This window comes from Pelecanus crispus, chromosome 7 (assembly GCF_030463565.1).
Source record: "Pelecanus crispus isolate bPelCri1 chromosome 7, bPelCri1.pri, whole genome shotgun sequence".
In the NCBI taxonomy this organism is placed as follows: domain Eukaryota; kingdom Metazoa; phylum Chordata; class Aves; order Pelecaniformes; family Pelecanidae; genus Pelecanus; species Pelecanus crispus.
This window is the reverse complement of record NC_134649.1, coordinates 36,388,968-36,408,204: the sequence shown is the minus strand read 5'-3', so window position 1 is coordinate 36,408,204 and position 19,237 is coordinate 36,388,968. Positions and strand designations below refer to the sequence as shown.

Genomic DNA, 19,237 nt, shown 5'->3' with positions numbered 1-19,237 from the left:
GTGAGAGGGAAGGGTGATGAAAGAAACAGTTAGCACTGGCATCAAATTGAACTTCTTACAGAGATTAAATATAAATTAATTTATCACTTAGTGTTAGATTGGAAACCATTTTATATTTTAACAGCACAAATTCATGTTACGCTGCCAAAATTTCTGCCAAATACCACATTTATATATGAAGGTCTGAAAGTAATTTTTTCTAATATTCATTTTGGTTTTATGCTGATTAGGTCTATGCTTACAATTATGCAGCATGGACCCATGAAAGAGAACTGATTTTCGGTTGGAATTGCACAGAGCATCTAACGTATGTTTGAATACTTGATTTAGAAAGACAAAGGGCATTACTCTAAAATTCTTGAGGAACTTTAGTAAAAAGTAAACAACTCAGTAGCTAAACCCATTATATTCTTTAAGACCTAGGAACAAGTTTAAACCAGAATGTGCAATTTCTGGTTGTTTTTTTATTAATCTGTCAGTGTAACTTTGACAGAAATATCCCTGCTGTTCTTAGCACTGACATGTTGCTTGCTTATTATTGGTTAGCTGTGGCAGAGTGTTGTGTTTTTCAGAAAATTAACCTTTCTTAAAACTCTGATAAAGTACTAGTGATTTATACTGTACTCTCAGGCCTATTGAGGTAGGTCTCTTCTAAGGAGGTTTCTTCTGACTGTTTTGTAGTGTATTTCTTGTTCTCAAGTGAACTTAATTTGGGGATTTAAACATGATGCCAGAAATCTACCAAGAGACAGACGTAGTGCTGTTCAGGTGGTCTCTTTGAGCTAGGAACAAAATGTTTCTTAGGAGTCTTGTCATTTTGTTAAATGTACGTCTAAAGGGGAGAGAGCCTTAGGTGTATAGTTTATTAGAACTATATCTGGGTACTATAAAAAATGTTTGAGAATATTTAAGGAAGATACAGTCTAAGGTCTCAAAGTCTCTAGCATTGCAAAATACTCCTGACTAGAGTTGGTTCTACCTGGAGAAGCTCAGCTGTTCATCTTCCAGTCAGTGTTTTGTGTAATATAAAAATGATTGTACTAGAAAGAAATAAATTTTAAAAGGATGACTTTTGATATTCCCCGCCCCCCCCCCCCCCCAACTGGTCTATTTTCTGGTAACAATGTCTTGTTGGGGATTCTTTTAGCTTTATGTTATATACAATCTTCATGAATTTTATTTCTAACATTAAAAAATGAGTACAAAAGACAAATGCTGTAAGAAGATGATCAGTTAGGCTAATCTGTCTTTTCATGCCTTGACAGGCTGATGCAAACACTTGAACACAACTATAGGATAAATCTATTTTTCAAATAGAGGAATTCATACTTGTCTTTTTAAAAAATTATCGGTGAGCTTGATGTAGATTCTTTTAAAAAGCAAAGATTTTTATTTGAATTAGTTGTACCCACTTTTACTTTCCTAGGCAAGTTGAAGTTACTTTTTTTAGTAATAATAGATTAGCTTTTCTGTTACATGCTGTACCTACAAACTTGTCTATGAAGTGTATTCTAACAATGTTTAATACCATGGCAACATTTATTGATTAGAGATTCATTGTTAATTTTTTAGTATAAGTAGTGAAAGAGACAGTAGTAGGACAAAGAAACCAGTGATAGAAGTAAATATAAATTGACCTAGTTTCTTTAGCATAATAAAATCAGTGCAAGAAATGTATTCTGTGACTTTCTTTTTTTTCACTGAAAGTTCGAATGTGGAAGCAACAGAGCCATTTTCAGTGATCCTTTTGGGCATTGAATAATATTCTCTTCATTTGCCAAAGTAGGATTAGTGAGTAGATCGCATTAGGAATTTGCACATGACTTTATTTTTATATAGATAAAAGGGAGCAAATTCCTCAAAGTCAAAGAAAGTCGGGAAAATAATATCTAAGAATCCAAGCAGGTAGAAAGAATTACTGCAAGGATATTTTTTTCAGTGTCTGCCAGGCAAAATTAGATTGCCTTCTTTATTAAAAGGATGTATGCTAAGTATCACAATCAGGAAAGCTTCTGATAACTTAATGAATAAGATCCACAGCAAAAGATAATTAAACATTGAAACAATTTAAAAATATATTATTTTACTTGAGTACAGTCTTAACAAAAGAAATAGAACAGTGGTAAAGATTGTTTCATTTTCATTAGAAGTTACTCATAGATCTATTTGTTAATCTTACGTAGAAAGAAGTCTCATTATTAAAAAAAGATAGAAATGTAATGTTTTGGCTATGTACAAAGCTATTTGTAAAAGCGTCCTTTATTCTTCATGGCATATTTATGACCTGGCCTTCTACCCCATTACACTTTAATCCTCAGAAACATTGTATTTATCGTCCAGGTTTTAAAAAATAGAAGTTCACAAAATACATTAGTCATCACCTTCACCTTCTGCTTCCTTTGAAATTAATGCTACTTAAAGCACCCATTGAAATTGCTCCCAAGCTCACTGAGTCTGTAAGGATTGTTGCATAATCTCCCTCTGTTACAATAGCAATTTTTCTGCATAGTGCTTAGAATGTGTATGAGTATTTGTGCGCAGATGATAAAAAAGAAAAAATCTTGTAGGCCCAAATAATTGCTTTACCATTGTATAATCAGATGGTATTAAAGCCATTTTGATATGCCAGCTTGAAACAAGATGAAGTTTTATTATTTGCGTCTGATACTTGGAATACTTATATCTGTTGGAGAATTAATGTCCTGTGTCACAGTCACAAGTTAATTTATAGAGGAAAAGAAGCGATTGAAGTCATTAACACTAATGCATATGTGTATACAATTCTTAGACATATGAAGGACCAAAACAAGAAGGTTGCCAATCTGAAGCACAATCAGCAAATGGAGAAAAAGAAGAATGCACAGTTGTTGGAAGAAGTTCGTAGAAGAGAGGACAATATGACTGACAACTCTCAACATTTACAAGTGAGTTTATTTTTCAATTGTGTTTTAAAACCATCTGTCGTGGTTTAACCCCAGCCAGCAACTAAGCACCATGCAGCCGCTCGCTCACTCCCCCTGCCCCAGTGGGATGGGGGAGAGAATCAGAAGAGTAAGAGTGAGAAGCTCTCCTGGGTTTGAGATAAGAACAGTTTAATAATTGAAATAAAGTAAAATAGTAGTAGTAGTAATAATAACAATATAATAATAATAGTAATAATAATATACAAAGCAAGTGATGCACAATGCTATTGCTCACCACCCACCAACCGATACCTAGACAGTTCCCGAGCAGCAATCGCTGCCCCCCAGCCAACTCCCTGCAGCTTATATTCTGAACATGATGCCATATGGTATGGAATAGCCCTTTGGCCAGTTTGGGTCAGCTCTCCTGGCTGTGCCCCTTCCCAGTTTCTTGTGCACCTGGCAGAGCATGGGAAGCTGAAAAGTCCTTGACTAGCATAAGCAGTACTTAGCAACAACTAAACCATCAGTGTGTTATCAGCATTATTCTCCTACTAAATCCAAAACACAGCACTATGCCTGCTACTAGGAAGAAAATTAACTCTATCCCAGCCGAAACCAGGACACCATCAAAGAGCTGATGGCTCTCTCCTTTCCTACTAGATGATGCACTACTGACTTCAGTTGCACCCATGAAACATTTAATATTTAGGGTGAGGGAAAAACAACAGAATTTGAAGCCCTCTCCTCACAAAGACTGTATTTTACTTATTTAAAAGCAAGTAAGTCATTATAGCTTGTTTTGAAGAGAGTCAGAAAATAGAAGGATAATTATCCTTTCTGTATTCTATATCTGTGCTATTCACAGCATTATATCCACAAGCCATAGTGAGGTTATATAGTGTGGTAATGAATGTTCAGCATGTTTGAATATCAAATAGCCTGCTGTGATTTTTCTTTTTTTTTTTTTTTTTTTTTTTTTTTTTTTTTTTACTGGGCAGACATTTATATATCTGTGTGTTTAGCTCTGTAAAATACAATTTAGTTTTTCAAGACCACTCAACTGTATAGCAGAAATTCTGCTATATTTTCCAGTGTGGTGATTGAATGCAACAACATTTGAGACCCATGAGCCCCTTCTTTTTCTGTGTTTCTAGATGTAGCTCTTCACATTAAATTCCACTGTCTGGGAGTGAAATTCTATATCAGCAGGGATATCATCATCTAGTTGCATAATCAGATAATTTAATGAGTGCAATTTGATCTTATTAACTCTCTGTACATGCATATGTAGTGGGTTAAAGGGTGAGGATAGATTATCTAACAGGGTAATGGTGAATTTAGAATCCTCACCAAAGATCATTTTTATCTTATGTACTTAGATATAACACAGAGGAGCACTGGAGATAGCTATAGCTGTCTGTTTTGACATATCTCTTATAATCATTACTGCACAGTTACTATATCAACCACTTTTTTCTTACAGTTGGAAATAAAAGGTTCTGCTATATCTTTTTTTATTTAAGGTAGACTTTCAACCTTATTCTAGGACAATTTCTACAGTTTGTAAGTTATTGAGTTCGGGCATTGACATTTGAAAGATAGTTAGCCGATATGGTTAAATGATGCATTACATACTAGGGAATTTGTATTAAAGACCATGAAACAAGCTCGATGCGTGACTTAAAAATTATTCTCTGAGATCTGACCATGAAAAACTATGGAAAAAAGTACTGATTTCTGTGAACAGCATCAATGTCTCCATACCCAGTGTTTATAGGCAAGTCTAATTTACAGTGCAAAATATCAATTTTGCTTGGTCTGGTTAATATAATGGATTTCTGGAAAATTGCTAATAGTTGGATTTGACCCTCATATGCTTCATACAGTACTGTATTTCTCATGTGTTCCTTTATGCAAAATGGAGAAATTAACACCACACCTCTCTTCAGGCTTGTGTTGGTGAAACTGTGTGTCAAAATCAAGTTCAGGAAATGATACATTATTTATGCGTCTGTGTAGTGTTATGTATACTTTATAACCTTGGTCATTACGTACTGATTGCATCACCATGCATTCTGCTGCATGTGCTATATTAAGAAAACCTTGTGAAGTATTTGGTTTGACAATATGGTATATCAAAATTAGACTTCAGTGTTAAGCAGCTACTTGTAATTAATGTGGTTCAGTAAAGACAATATATTAGAGCTTTATTTTTTCAGTATTATTTTGGAAAACTATCAGAGTGGTGTGATCACTTGAGAACAGGAGTCATTCCTAGGGTCTTGATGTAACTGCTATACTTGGAGCTTTCAAATCATGTGATGAGAATGGGTCTACCAAATGGAAGCAGCATGGCTGAATAGCCTGAATTTAGAAAGAAAAAACCTTGTCTGGTGTGTAACTCCTTTGTGCCATTCACTTGCTATAAAGCATTTATGCATGAAGAACGGTTTATGAAAACCAGTTAACTAGGAATTGTTATTTCTCTGTTACTATGCCTTAAAATGTTAATATTTTAATATTGCATACTTCAACATACTGCTTTCAGTAATGTATGTGTGTATGTGTCGTGTCCCATCCTACACTTGCTGAGCTGCTGGGAAAGGGAAAAAGAGAGGATCCCAGCTGCTTCTGCCTATCAGTAGGGGCTTTGCATTCCCAACTCTTCCTCCAGTAGCTGCCAGAACAACAGGAGGAAGTGAATATTGGTTGTCTGTACTGCTGGCATGCTGGAACAGCTAATCCTGTCTTCTCTGGCATAAGCAAAACAGGCAATCTGCTGCTTTCAACATTTTGCTACCATAACTGGTTGTTATATTTCCTGAGTCTAAAACATTTCCTTATTTCTTCCCATGCCTTTCTTAATGCCAACCATTGTGTTCACGCAGGGCTGGATGTGTTCTCTCTTTGCAGTTTGCCATTTTAGTGAATTAGACTGGCTGTCACTGCATGGATCACAGAGGTAGCAAATCCACCTGAATCAGAATGGCTTGTTTGACTTTACAGATTGAGCCATAAAATACCTGGAGATGTGCAGTTGCAAATAGAAGTTTTACTCTACAGCACTATGATATGTTCAAGTAAATCCCTAAGGAAACAAAGTGAATGGAGCGGGATGGAGAAAAGCTGCCAAATTTGAACATCTGGCAGCTTTTTCCTTCCCCAGCAAATTAAGATACAGAGTTACTTTGGCACAGTAGCAGGTACAGGAGACAGATACCTTCAAGAGACCCTTTCCAAAACAGGCTTGACAACATGTGTCCTTGTATGATTGCTTCTTTCATAAGATTAAGGAAGATGGGGTAATGGTCGTATCTGGGGCTTTTTTTCCTGTTCTTCTTGTGAGGTAAAGGAATTGTTATTCTCTATGGAAGTTCCTTAGGGTTTGCTTTAGAAAATGAATTGCAAAATTCATTGTTCCAGTAAAAGCTCATGATACTACTTCTAAATCTAATGGAAACATGTCCTCACATATTGGGAGCTTGAAGTTTCCCTGTCATTGCAAGATTCGGGGACCTTTTAGTTGTTCTACATGAATGCTGTAGTGAACCTTGCAAGTAAGTCCAATAGTTTGACACTGAATAGTGGAGGTAACATGACTCTGATGTGCATTTATTCTGCTGATAGGAGAGTGTTTTGATCTAAAGTTTTTCACTGGTATGGTTTATTTGTTTCATATGTGTAAGGTAGTTACAAATATTAGGTGAGAACATCAAGTCATATTCTTATATAAATCTGATAAGTAGGTGGTTGACTGTTTAAAAAGCCAAACAAACTCTAAAGCTCCAATTAGCCTTGTTATACAAAGGAAATCTTTTCGTAAGAGTTGTTAAAAAAAAGCCCCTCCTCCTCCATGGAGTTGTTTAAAGAGCAAGTATCTCTTAAAATAAGTTTTTCCTTTTAAAAAATTTGATCAAGAGCACTGGTGGATGGAGTTATGATTTTGATTGGCCTGTGTGGCTTGTCATTTCAGGGTGATTTTGATTTGAGGCTTTTGTACCTGGTCACATAAAACTGTTTCATGTATTTGGCATAAGATAAACGTTTACTCCTGTAATATTTAGCCACAAGAGCCTGGGTGCAGGAATGGAACACACCTGATTTCTGCAGGTCTGAGTATGTAGCTACATTTCTGAGTGTTCTAGATTTGAACTTATTTACGCATGTGTTCAAAAGGATACATATAATGCAGTATTTGAAGGTAAATTTATTTTCTTTCCTGTCAACCCAAGGGTAGAATACTTTCTGCAGGACGCAAAATACAAACTGTAGTTCTTCTAGTGATGTGAACATATACAGAATTTAAATTGAGATATGAGTGTTGACTAAATGAATAATCTGACAGTAGAATACTTGATCACTTTATATAAAATTGCAGTTTATAAATATTAAATAGAGTTAATAAAATGTTGTAACAGTAGTGATCTAAGGATTTAAGTGAGGCAGGATTTGTGGGGAGACACATGATGTGAGGTATATGATGTACTTTGAAAAACAAGTTTCTGGGAGTACTATGCATCTGCTAATTAAAAATTAAATTAATTGGTATTTCAATGAATATTGAATTAACATCTTAGTAAACCATAGGGATCTGACCACCTTTTCTTGTTACTGTTTATAATACCTTCTGCTATGTTTAGCAGAAACACCCTATGTTTATAGGCTTTTATAAAACATAGTGCTTGTGTCTATAGTGTACTCATTACATTTGTGAATGATGTATTGAGCTGTTAGGGTAAAGCATATCCTAAAATTCTCTGGCCTGATGTAATGATTGTGTTTGTTGGCTAGCTGTGATAAGCTCAGCTGAGAATTGAAGAGCAATTAGACTAGTCAAAGTACATTTACTCCAGCCAAGTCTCAATCCTTTTTGCAGAAGTAATGGAAAAGATGTAATAAGAAAGCTAGTATAATTGTCCATGGACGATTCAGGGAGTCATTCAGGGCAACTGAAGCAATCAGTTGAAGTGCCACCCATTTTGTACAGCTCAAGTAGGGGCTGAAGCTCTACCCATTCAGCTGTCCACTTGCCTTCTGGTAGGTTTGAAGAAGTTCAGAAGTCTAGTTTCTTTGAAGCTTCAATAGTATGTAATAGTTCCCGAGGCTTGTAGCATCATGTACATTCGTGACGCTTTTCACTGTCTTTTCAGATAAAAGCCTCTCAAGGCTGGTTCATATCGTAGCATCAGCTCTTGCAGGTCAAGTTTGAGTCTCTGATGGCCCTATCTCACAGCACTCTGGGGCCAGTGCTGCACTGGGGAGTGCCCTGGGATGCCTGGGGAGGGAATTCACTTTGGTCTCCCTCGGCTATCAGCTGTAATTGTGAGTGATGCTTCAGGTGTGGTTTTGGGGGGTTATATGGATCACTGTAAAATTGGAAACATCAGGGAGCCAGACTTTCAGATTACTTCTTGGGAATGAAGAATAGTTGTGAGGTTTTCTGCTTTTTCCTTCCACAAATCAAGGGCAGACCTGTGCAAATCTTGCCAAACGTGATGGTCATATATTACATAAAGCATCACAGCAGGAGAGCTGGCCCTTGAACACTTTATCATGAAAGTTTTTGAGAATGGTCTATCTAACATGCCTTCAATTTTCTCTCTTTTTTGTCTGTCTTTAAAAGATAAGCCTTGTTGAGAAATGCTGAGCTAAGAAATATACAGGTATCATGTCATAAAGTTGTGCATAATTCCTCAGATCTCTTTGCAGGATCTTGAAGCATTATAGATGTGAGAAATGTTTATTTCCTGAGATGCGTTCTTCTTTATTCTTGTATGGAACATGTTTGTTCCAGTAACGCTGTTACCTTGATAGAATTGGGAAAGAAAACATTTGCATAACATTGAGAACTTGAGTGGGTTTGGTTTTGATTCTGATTTTCAAACCTGCTGTAATATAACAACAGCAAAGTCCTTTTCTCTAGAGTAAACAATAAGAATGTGCATGTAATAATATTCCCATATGTCTCATCACATAGCCTCGAATGAAATTAAATGTATGCTGTTGCCTGATTATACCTTTCATAAATGTAAAGTATCAATTTAATAAGTGAATTGAACCTTATGGAATCATATCTGTACTAAGTCCAGAAACACTACTCTGTAGAAACATTATGTAAACTGTGTGACGCATACGTCACAAGAGAGGTGCAGGGATGAGCCTGAAAACAAAGTTTAAAAATGTAATACCCTCTTCTGCTCTGATCTACATGGCTTCTGGGTATTTCTGTCTTTTCTTCTGGTTTATCTGCTGGAAAAGTTTTTGACTCTCCTAATGTTTTAAATGATTAGGTTATTAGTCACGATGCTCTTTTATGTAGCTTAGATTTTCTTTGGGCAGAAATCCACATGCTGAAAGGAGATATTTCACTAAAAAAATTGGTTTTGAGTGAGACAATGTGTAGTTCTCAGTGATTTCAAATATCATGTACAGGCAGCTTGATCAATGCACTGAGCCTGAAGTACTGTGAAACAGAACGTGTACACACGTGCATTTTCCAGGTATGAATATCTAGCTTTTTAAAGAGTCCAGCATGACAGCCTTGGTTTGTCACTGGACATACTGAGGCAAGGCAAGAATTCTGGTTTTTTTTCAATAGTTTCGTACTGGCTGGAAATTTAGTCTTAGATAATGAATAAAACATGATCAGGAGAAAGTCCTACCAACAAAGATAGAAAAACTAGGTAGTTAATATTACTTTTGTCTGATGCTTGCCATGCGAATATCTGTGGTATCTTACTCAAAATAGTTCCTAAGAGATTTCGCACCTACTCAGCATGAATCTCTAAACTTGGATTTGTTTCTTTGTTTTTCACTCTGTGCTTCAGCATATAATTTCCATCACCATAATAGTTCTAGAAGTACAAAATATACTGAATACATAGCACATTGCCATATGCTATGTCTGTGTCTTTTAAAATAAAATAGAAGCATGGCCTAAACAAGGGGTATACTTGACATTATTATGATTTTTCTCTTAATGCAGTGTGTTTCCTACTGCATTGTCTCAAAGACTTTGGAACTATAATATTAATAAAAAGAGGAAGCTAGCAAATGAGATGAAGTCTTGCAAATAAAAATTAATGGAGCAGTGTAATCAGTTCAGAGGCAGAGGAAACAGTTGTGACTTATGCAGACAGGCGTTAGTAGCTGACATAAGGGAGGAGAGAATTCATTGCATAAACACACAGCTTTGTATTTATTAGTGCTGAAATACATATGTAGTGAGAAAAAAACCTTTTAAGAGGTTAAGATCATAAATTATTGTATTAAAAGTGAATTCTAGTTTAAGCATGCATCCAGTGGTGGACCTCTGCCTCTCTGGAAGGCTTTAATAATTCCAAGTGTTTAGGAGATTCTGTATGTTTCCATCTTCAGAGGGCTGGTCATTTTGTGGAGGAAGGTGGAGATGAGATTGGGATTTTGCCTTTTACGCCATTCCTTTCTGATTTCCACATTGTGCGTGCATGAAACACACATTGTGGTCTAGCTCTGATGAGTAGAATTGCTCCCTTCAGTTGTGGGCAGAGGATAAAGGGAAATAGGTGACCGCTCTTGATTTACCTTTCTCAGTATTACAAGCAAGTAGAACATACAGATGAGATATGATGGAGATAGACTTGTGGAAACATGTACAGAGGCAAGAGAAAGGATAAGATATGGCCTGCAATGCTTGTGAAGATCTTACCTCTTCCTAAGATTTCTGCTCTCATATACAAATATTTTGAAACAAAAGCTGGGTTTTTTGCAAGTCTGTGTAAGAGTCGGCTGCAACAAGTCTTTCAGTCTTTGTGTAAGTTAATGAAGAACCATAAGGTTTTGGAACCAGTTCAGTGACAAATTCAGAAGATGGGGTAAGCTACAGCTAGAATGAAGTTCTCCATTTAAAGCTCCCATGGACTTGTTTGTGGAAAAGACATAATAGAAACTTCTTTTTATTATGGTTGTAGTGAGTTAAAAATTTATTTTACCCCAACTTTTCTACAATTAAAGCAGAAGCTTAATGATGCTCCTGACATTTAAGATCGAGGACTGTATGGTCGTGTGTTGTAGATGTCCTATTTAATATTGTAGCCCATGCAGAAATATTTTCAACACCAAGCATATTTCCAAAGTTTCACACTAAATTGTAATTTTTTTGGCTGCATACACTTGTTCAAGATGTTGCTTCCAAGTGCAAGTGAGCAATTTTTTAAATTTTTGGCTAAATTCTCCATATATTGTCTATTACATTAATGTACTAACATATGGAGAAATGTAAAAGTCATTATTTTATGCTAGTTTTCTGTAACATATCTACAGAATTATCTTCAATTTATTGCTTGAAAACTAAAATATGTTCTTGTGTGCTTCTGTTTTCAAACTATAGGTTCCTTGGGGACTGTAAAGTTTCATCTTTGAGTGGTTAAGCTGAAGTTTGGTCAATTTGTAAGAAAATAAGTGTTCATGTACATATCAAATAATTTTACCCTTATAAAGCAAGAGTTATGTACTAGCAAATGGAGATAACCTTGCACAGTAGATTACACAATTATGCGCATTGGTGATATGTTCATGGGTACTTCCTTTGACATTTCTCTGCTTCTCCAATTATAGCTGGATTTTGCCAAGATAGAGGGTAGCTAATAACTACAACCTCAAAAATATCAAGCCTTCAGCAAAATGCATAGCTTATAAATTTCACACAGTTCAGGGAACTTTTTTTCTCTTGTGAATATCTAGGAAAAAGGCAGGAAATGCATTTTCTTCAAGCAGTCATTTTCACGTAGCTGAACATAAATTTTTAATAGACATTCTGAAAAAGTAGGACTTAACAAAACTATCTGTGATGCTTTGATAACCAATCTATAAAAAACTCTTTGAGCAGAGACTCAGGCAGTGGGTAATAGAAAAAATAAATAACCCTGTGATGATGTAGTGCAATATATTAAAAAATGATTACCAGATTAGAAGTGCATACTTGCAAAAATCAGACTAATCAATTCAAACACATGTAAGACTATTGAAGACACAGCTAGTGTACTTATCTTAACATTTCTAACATAATATAAATATAAATTCAGATTGTAAACATGGATGGACATTTAGGAATTTTCCTTCCTTGGCCTGCGGAAGTTCCATAAGTTGTGGATAAATTCCATATGTGTTGCTGAAACGTGTGTTGAACTTCAGCCAGTAGTTTAAGATTATGTTGAAGAAAATATTTCTAAAAGGTTTCAGATGAAGAAAAGTATTTGAGAGTCTACAGAGGGCAGGAAGGTTGATTGGTAGGTCTGAGGATCAACACCAGAAGTGGTTTTTTTCTTTGGGGGTTTGCTTTGACATTTGTTTTCATTATGCAGTGTAATCCCCAGAAGCCAAAACTACTCTTGTTATAAAATGTCCCTATAGACAATCTGTGAAAATCTCACTTGAAGGTCAGTTTCTACTAGACTCACAGTCTCTCAAATCTTTTTTCCTTTGTCATAATTGGTAGGCTGACAGAAGTGACTCAGTGTTCTGTGCTATGTTGTTCTAACCAGGTATAATATAAAAAATGTTTAGTGGGTAAAACATTGCTGCAACTGTTGTATATAGTTGTCATGTCCTTTCTTTTGTCTAGAGTATTACATTATGAGAGTATATATAAAATAACATGAATTTTATTCTTAGAACTATCCCAGTTTATCACTTTTGGATTTTTAAGCAAGTGCACAATATTATAGAACATTATACATAATTATTAATACAACCGTTGCACTATTACAAGGACTTCTGGAGCATCCCATATCACAAAGTCTGAATAATGACTTTCTCAGTTTCTACAGTTAAGTCAGAAACATCATGTTTTTCAGTGTAGTCTAAGTAATGTTAATTCACTGACTTCGGTACCCAAGAATAAAACCTTGACATCTTGAATTGCCAACAAAGTTAAATTTGTATATTCTAATGTAATTATTTAGAAATCTGTGAACTGCAATTATTGACAAGTATTTTATGTTTAGATTAAATAAGTTAGTTCTGCTATGCGCTTTAATACATGCTTTGTTAGTTGAAAAGGGCATATATGGCAAGGCAGTGGAAGAAAAAGATCCTGTTGGAAAAAACAAAACTGCAACAATAGGAAACAGGAAAAATTTAATATGATACATCTTTTTTTTTTTTCTCCCCCTCAATATTTATGTAATAACTCACACATGTGGGACTCCTGTAATCTCCAGGGGGCAATCACATTCAACATGCATCAAAAGAAATAGTTCAGTTAAACTAACTCTCCCTACCCAGCAATAATTACCACAGGTTTACACTGAGATATAGTTGCATAAGGTTAGTCAGTAGGGCATCTGCAAATCAAGTCATATGTCAACTCTACATCAATAACCTCATTATAATAGATGTTAGTATTTCAGCACATGACTGTCCAATATAGCATTCCACGTATAGTTCATTTTTAACTTTTACATTGACTTATAGCTTGTCTAATATTTTACTAACTTATGTATTTAAACACTCTATGTTACATAAATTATAATCAATGACAAAAACAATGATTTAGATTGAAATTCTGCAAAGTGAAATTGCAATAAAATGTCTGACCCTATTTGTGTAGCTGTCTTCAATATAAGATGAATATAGCGGGTTTAACCCTGTAATATAAAGCAGTATAATGGAAATTTGTATTAGAGTAGATTTTTCTAATTTAGGCATTGCTTAAAAATGTTACCCATACTTTCTTTTTATTTTCGGTTTTCACAAATGAAAAGTGTTTTCCTATGTATAAACTAGCAAAAAAGTAATCATGTTCTAGAAATACAACTGATTAGCTAAATTCTATGCAAACTATATTTCTATATACTTCATTATATGTGTAGCTTATCCATGGGCTGTAACATTTTTTTGTTGAAAGCTTGATAGGCTGCATGAAAATATAAAAAGATTTTCAAAAACCTCCTTGTGGTCTGCATCAAGCTCAGATTTCTAGCTAGTTTCATAATTTGGTCTTGTTGTATTAACCTGTTTGTAACCAGTGCTAGCTATTGCTGCTGTTTGTCACTCTCCATAGATGATTTTGAATAGCATGCAAGTCTGTTACTAATACATCTGGTCAGTAAAAAAAGTTCTGCTTGAGGTAAGCCTAAGTCGAATTATTTTGGTTGGTTGCTAATAAGCCAGATTTATACCACTTATCTCTCATTACAATTGCTCTGTAATAGCCGTATACACTATTACTTACACACTACCTCATGTTACAGACTGGAAAGAGAAGGGAGGTGAAGGTGCTTCTTTACATAAACTTGTCTAGAACACTCCTACTTTGGAAAATTTTCTTAAAATTATTTATCGTAAATGCATCTTTGCTTTGAGAAGCTTTCATGCAATAGATTTCATTAGAAGATTTTTGGGACCAAATTTCACTGTTATACTTTGCCAGTCTCTTGTTTTGAATTGTTTGGTTTTAGTTGGGCAGAATTTAGCCAGCAAAATTTGTGATAGTAAAATAGATAAGCCAGGGAAAACAGAGATGATTTTCAAATCTCAAGCTGAATCATCAGATCTTGCCATTAAAGAAAAAATACTTCACTCCTAATTTAAACAAATATAAGATTTGTTTAATCAGATTAAACCCAATTCGCAACAAGTATTGGCCACCTACTGGGATTTGTAGTCACTTAGAGCAAAGTCATATCCAGATACTGACTTCTTAACCATGGAAATATGAGAGTAAATTGTTAATATTTCAGGTTCCTAGCTGTTTTGCAATACGTGCAAGTTAAAACAGTATACACAGGCTGCCAGAAAGTCCTAATTTGTGACTAAACGTAAATCTTTTAGTCTTCAATTAAGAAACCACACATTTGACATAGCATGCTTTAATAATAGATCTCATACTATTTTACAGACTAGAGGTATAACAAATATATTGAAAGAAACTGAGGCATAAGGAATAAAGGTTACGTGCACTGTCCCCCAGATGGCTGATGGCACCACTGAGAAGCATAAGCTTAGTCTTAGTCTCTCTAGTATTCCATTTACTGGTCTGAACTGGTAACTGACAAGATTTTGATGTGGTGGGTTGCTCATGATACTACAAATGTTTGCTAATGAATTGCTACTGAATGAGGTACTTAGAGCAGGTGAATTTGATATAGTTTTTGGTCCAGTGAGTGATCAGAAGATCGAAGATTAGCATGTGAAAGACGAGGAAGACTACATACCATGTTAACTATTTTGCAGCAACTAGGCAGTTTTACTAGGTCTGTAATAGCTGCATATGAAGAAAAAGAAGAGTACTGCCATATACGGTTTAGATTTCTTTTATAATGGATTCAGCTCTTTTTTTAACCTGGAATATCAAGATAATCAGATAATTCAACAACAAACAACACTAGAGTGCAGTACATTAAATTTTATGAAGGCTGATGTTTATCTGTTCTTTCAAGGTACAGCTAGGGTCCTTACTGCCTTACCAAGCATTTCTTTGATCCTCTACTTCTGTTTGTATTTTTCCATTCCTCTTTTTCCTTGGAAAATGCTCTGTTCAACTTTCTGCACCTGAAAAAGACTCCTTCCCTAGAAATACCTTGGAGAAAGCCTGATAGGTTATGGATATTGTTGAACTCCCAATGTTTTCATTAAATATATTAATACAATTGGAGTTTTCTTCTGTGACACATTTCATAATTGTCAATAGGGAAAAATGAACTTAATTTGAAATATTGGTTTGATGTAGATGAACGATTAAAATGTTAGCTTTGAATCTTAAACACCAAAACTAGGCACAGAATGCAGATTTTTTTCATATTACCTTCTAAAAAATACATTTTGAGTTATTTGTATTTCTGCGGATATTTTAGTGATGTGACTCAGAAATGCTTTTACAAATGCATTTGTTCTTCAGTGGGGTGGAGTTTTATTAAGCAATATTATTCGGTATCAGCCAGTCATGTTTCTTTTCACAGCTGCATATTGGCATAATGAAAGAAGCATTTTACTCCTACTCTTTAGCTGTCACATACCTTTGTCATAGTGAGAACTATTATAATTTATCCATCTAGAAGCTATGACAAAGATAAAAGCCAGGTGTATGTGATTCCCCCTGCCCTTTTTTTTTTTTCTAAACTTCAAAGGGACATTATAACAATGTGAACAGTGTGTGACATAAATGCAATAGTTCCTTCGTTTTGAAGAAAGAGTTTTGTGTTTTCCTGCATATGGGGTGAATTGCTGGCTCTAGTAAAGTTAATGGGAATTTTGCCACTGCCTTGTCAGACAAAGATTTCTCACATGAAGAGAAAAATAATTAAAAAACCCCTATACAGACAAAAAATAAACTTAAAAGGTCATCGAGAAAGCAGATCTCAAGTACAAATGGAGCCAGTCCATTGTCATTCATCATTTACATCTGATCTGTTGATGGGGGTTGTAACTTGTGAGAAAGTCCTTCTGCAGTCAGCTGTAAGGTTTGTCAAGATTGGCTTTTTTGTCTGGGTGTTCTTTTATAAGAACGTTTGGCTGCCAAGTCCTTACAAATATCATTATTTCTCTTAATACAGACATTAGAAAAGACTGCTAGAACACTGTTGTCTGGTTCTCATGTTTTCAGCTTAGGCATCAATCCTTTATGTATGATGTCTTTGTTCACCTTTTTCTTATGAAGCTGATAAACACTAAAATAATTAGTGCTATACGCAGGATAACTGGTATCTTATGTATTGTTGGTTCTCTAAGGTGCTCTATTCCAATTTTCAACTGCAGATTGCATTCTTTCCTTACTTAATTGAAATCTGTATAAAGTACCTGTTAAATTTAAACACATATTGAATTATCTAGTAGACAGTCAGGTGGAATAATTTATCTCAAGTCCTGAAAATGTTTCTTAAAAGCTAAAAGAGAAAGTTTCATATAATTGTTGCCCTGGATGATCCCAAGAATCATGATTTCCCCGTTCACTTTGCTGTGGTACATTGAAAAGCCAGGACATTATAAAATACATATGAAGGCATTTGAAGAATATTTATTTCTGCAACTTCCCAGTGCAGAATTATCCTGCAGTAGCACTCCCCTGGTTATAATAAGGGAAGTGGGGACCATACACAAACATTTTGATACTAATGCTGATGACACTAATGAGACAAGCTGCGGCTGAAGCCCTGACAGCAGCCTTCCCCTGCCCCCAACCTTCTCTGTCCCACACCTCATGGAGGTCTGGGCTCTGAGAGGACTGGCTGTGAAGTGACCTATCTGCCATGGAGTGTCAGTGGGCTGTTTCAGAGGACAGGGAGATGCCACAGGGCACTTGGAGCTGCGTCAGCATCATGGCAGGGACACAGCTCAGGGGCCTGCAGCTGGTGGGGGGAAGTTAGTGTTTGAGGCTGCCACTGAGAAGCCCCTCACTGCACACTGGCAGAGAAGTCCCTGAGGAGCATGGGGCTGGGCAGGGGGTCAGCTGCTGGCAGATCAGATCCCAGGGCCCTCAGGAGGAGGGACAGAGGCAGGATCCATGGCGCAGGACTGCAGCAGGCCAGGGCTCACTGCCAGGCTGCAGGGTGGGCCAGCTGCCCCCTCAGGGACCGGGAGCACAAGGCCACGCAGGCACTGGCTGTGCCCTTGCCAGCTGGTCCAGTCCCAGAGTATCTCAGCGTAGCGGACAGAGCTGGCGACAGGGTCTACCCGCAGTCCCAGGCCTGGCTAGTGATGAGCTGGGTCCAAGGGCCATTGGAGAAGCCACTCAGGAGGAGCAGGAGATGGGGCCAGAGGCCTGACTGGGGAGCACGGGCTGCCATGTACCCTCCAGGTCCACTCAAGAGATGAGATGCCAACAGCCGAGGGCTGACCTGTCTCTGGGGGACAGGGATGGAGACAGGTACACCTACAACATAGTTCTGGCAGATATATGGTATATTATGTAAACTATTTCCTTCACCTTACTGTTGGTTTGACCAAGTTATTTCATACAGAAAACCTAAAAAAAAAAAAAAAAAAAAAAAAATAGGAGTCCTTAGAGTCTGTATGGGGAAGTGCTGAAAGGTAAAGACTTTCTGGACCCTCTGTACATCCTTTTCTCTGTCTGTTGCCACTCGTAGTATTGTAGTCAGGTGGTACCTACCAGAAATACCCTGTACCACTGAGGTATATCTCAATTGGAAACATCACTCAAATATAAAGCGAAAGCCTCAAGATCAAAAAGGGAACATTTTACATAAAAATAATGCTCTAATTTAAAATAGTTGAGTAGTAATCATTCAATAAACCCATTTTAAGTAACTGAAGTATTACTATATGGTATATTTATTTTCCCTATCTTTTATAGTGAAGAGCTGTCATTAATATTTTGACCTGAAATTTCTGAGAAGGCAGTTTAAACGGGTAGTCTTTAAGTCTATGCTTGAGTTAGACTGCAACTACAGTAGATTTAGTTAAAGGTCACAGACATAAGTGCCTCTTCATTTAATCAGCTTTCTTACAGTTCTGAATATACATCATCAAAATTCATACACAGGTGCAGCTTTGCCCTCTCAAGTCCAGTGGTTGAGGCATGTAATGTTGATTTTAATGCAGTAAACTACTGGTGGGCAGACTCGATTGCGTGTGTTGAAAATGACGTACACAGCTACCTTGAAGCACTACAACACAATTGCTTGTGCTTTTGTTGCACTTTTTCTTTGTGAAAGGAGTCTTATGAGAAATTGGAAAACTGCAGTTTCAAAAATTTTTAACGTTTTAAAGATATGCTCCTCCCTTTCCCTGATTTAATAATACATTTACCTATTCATTTTACAGGTGTGTTTTCTTGCTCCTGTTCCAGGGTTAATGCTGTAATTACACTGTTTGGTGCACATGTATTAAATTCTCCTTCACAGGTTATACCACGTGCAGTGACCATCTGTCCTTTAACCCAGACATGGATATAGCAAGTATAAACCTATCTGTCTGTTCTAGCAGGGTTCTGAAGAGTCTGGTGTCTCTGATAGGGTGTGTGTTTTGTTTTGTCCTTTTTTTTTCTTCTTCTTCTTTTCTTTTTTCCCCTCAAATTTATTGTTCCCAAGACTAGGTCTTGAGTAAAAAATAGCTGGACAGATGTTTCATATAGTGATTGAAAGTCAGGAAATCAGGTAGAACGTAACCATAGCGTTTGTGCTTTAAAGGAAAGTGTAATCAATAACAAATACAGTGAGCTAGTAACAAAGGACTTAAATGTTTTTCAGAATGTTAGGATGCTGCAAAATAGCTCAGTATTTTCATGAAAATTTGAGATGTTTAGCACTGAATATGTATACAGAAGTAAAAAAGAACTTTTCCACTACCTTTTTAATGTAATCATTGAACAAAATCTGAGTCAAACTAGGTTCATA

At 36.2% G+C, this 19,237-nt stretch overlaps 1 protein-coding gene across 1 annotated transcript in view; it reads left to right on the top strand.

Moving 5' to 3' along the window:
• The window catches only part of ERC2 (ELKS/RAB6-interacting/CAST family member 2), a 458,173-nt gene that overhangs the window by 233,463 nt on the left and 205,473 nt on the right, over positions 1-19,237 (top strand). The window contains exon 15 of the mRNA XM_075714165.1: positions 2,789-2,924. Coding sequence (XP_075570280.1) covers positions 2,789-2,924 — 136 coding nt within the window. The remainder of the gene's footprint in view (positions 1-2,788; positions 2,925-19,237) is intronic.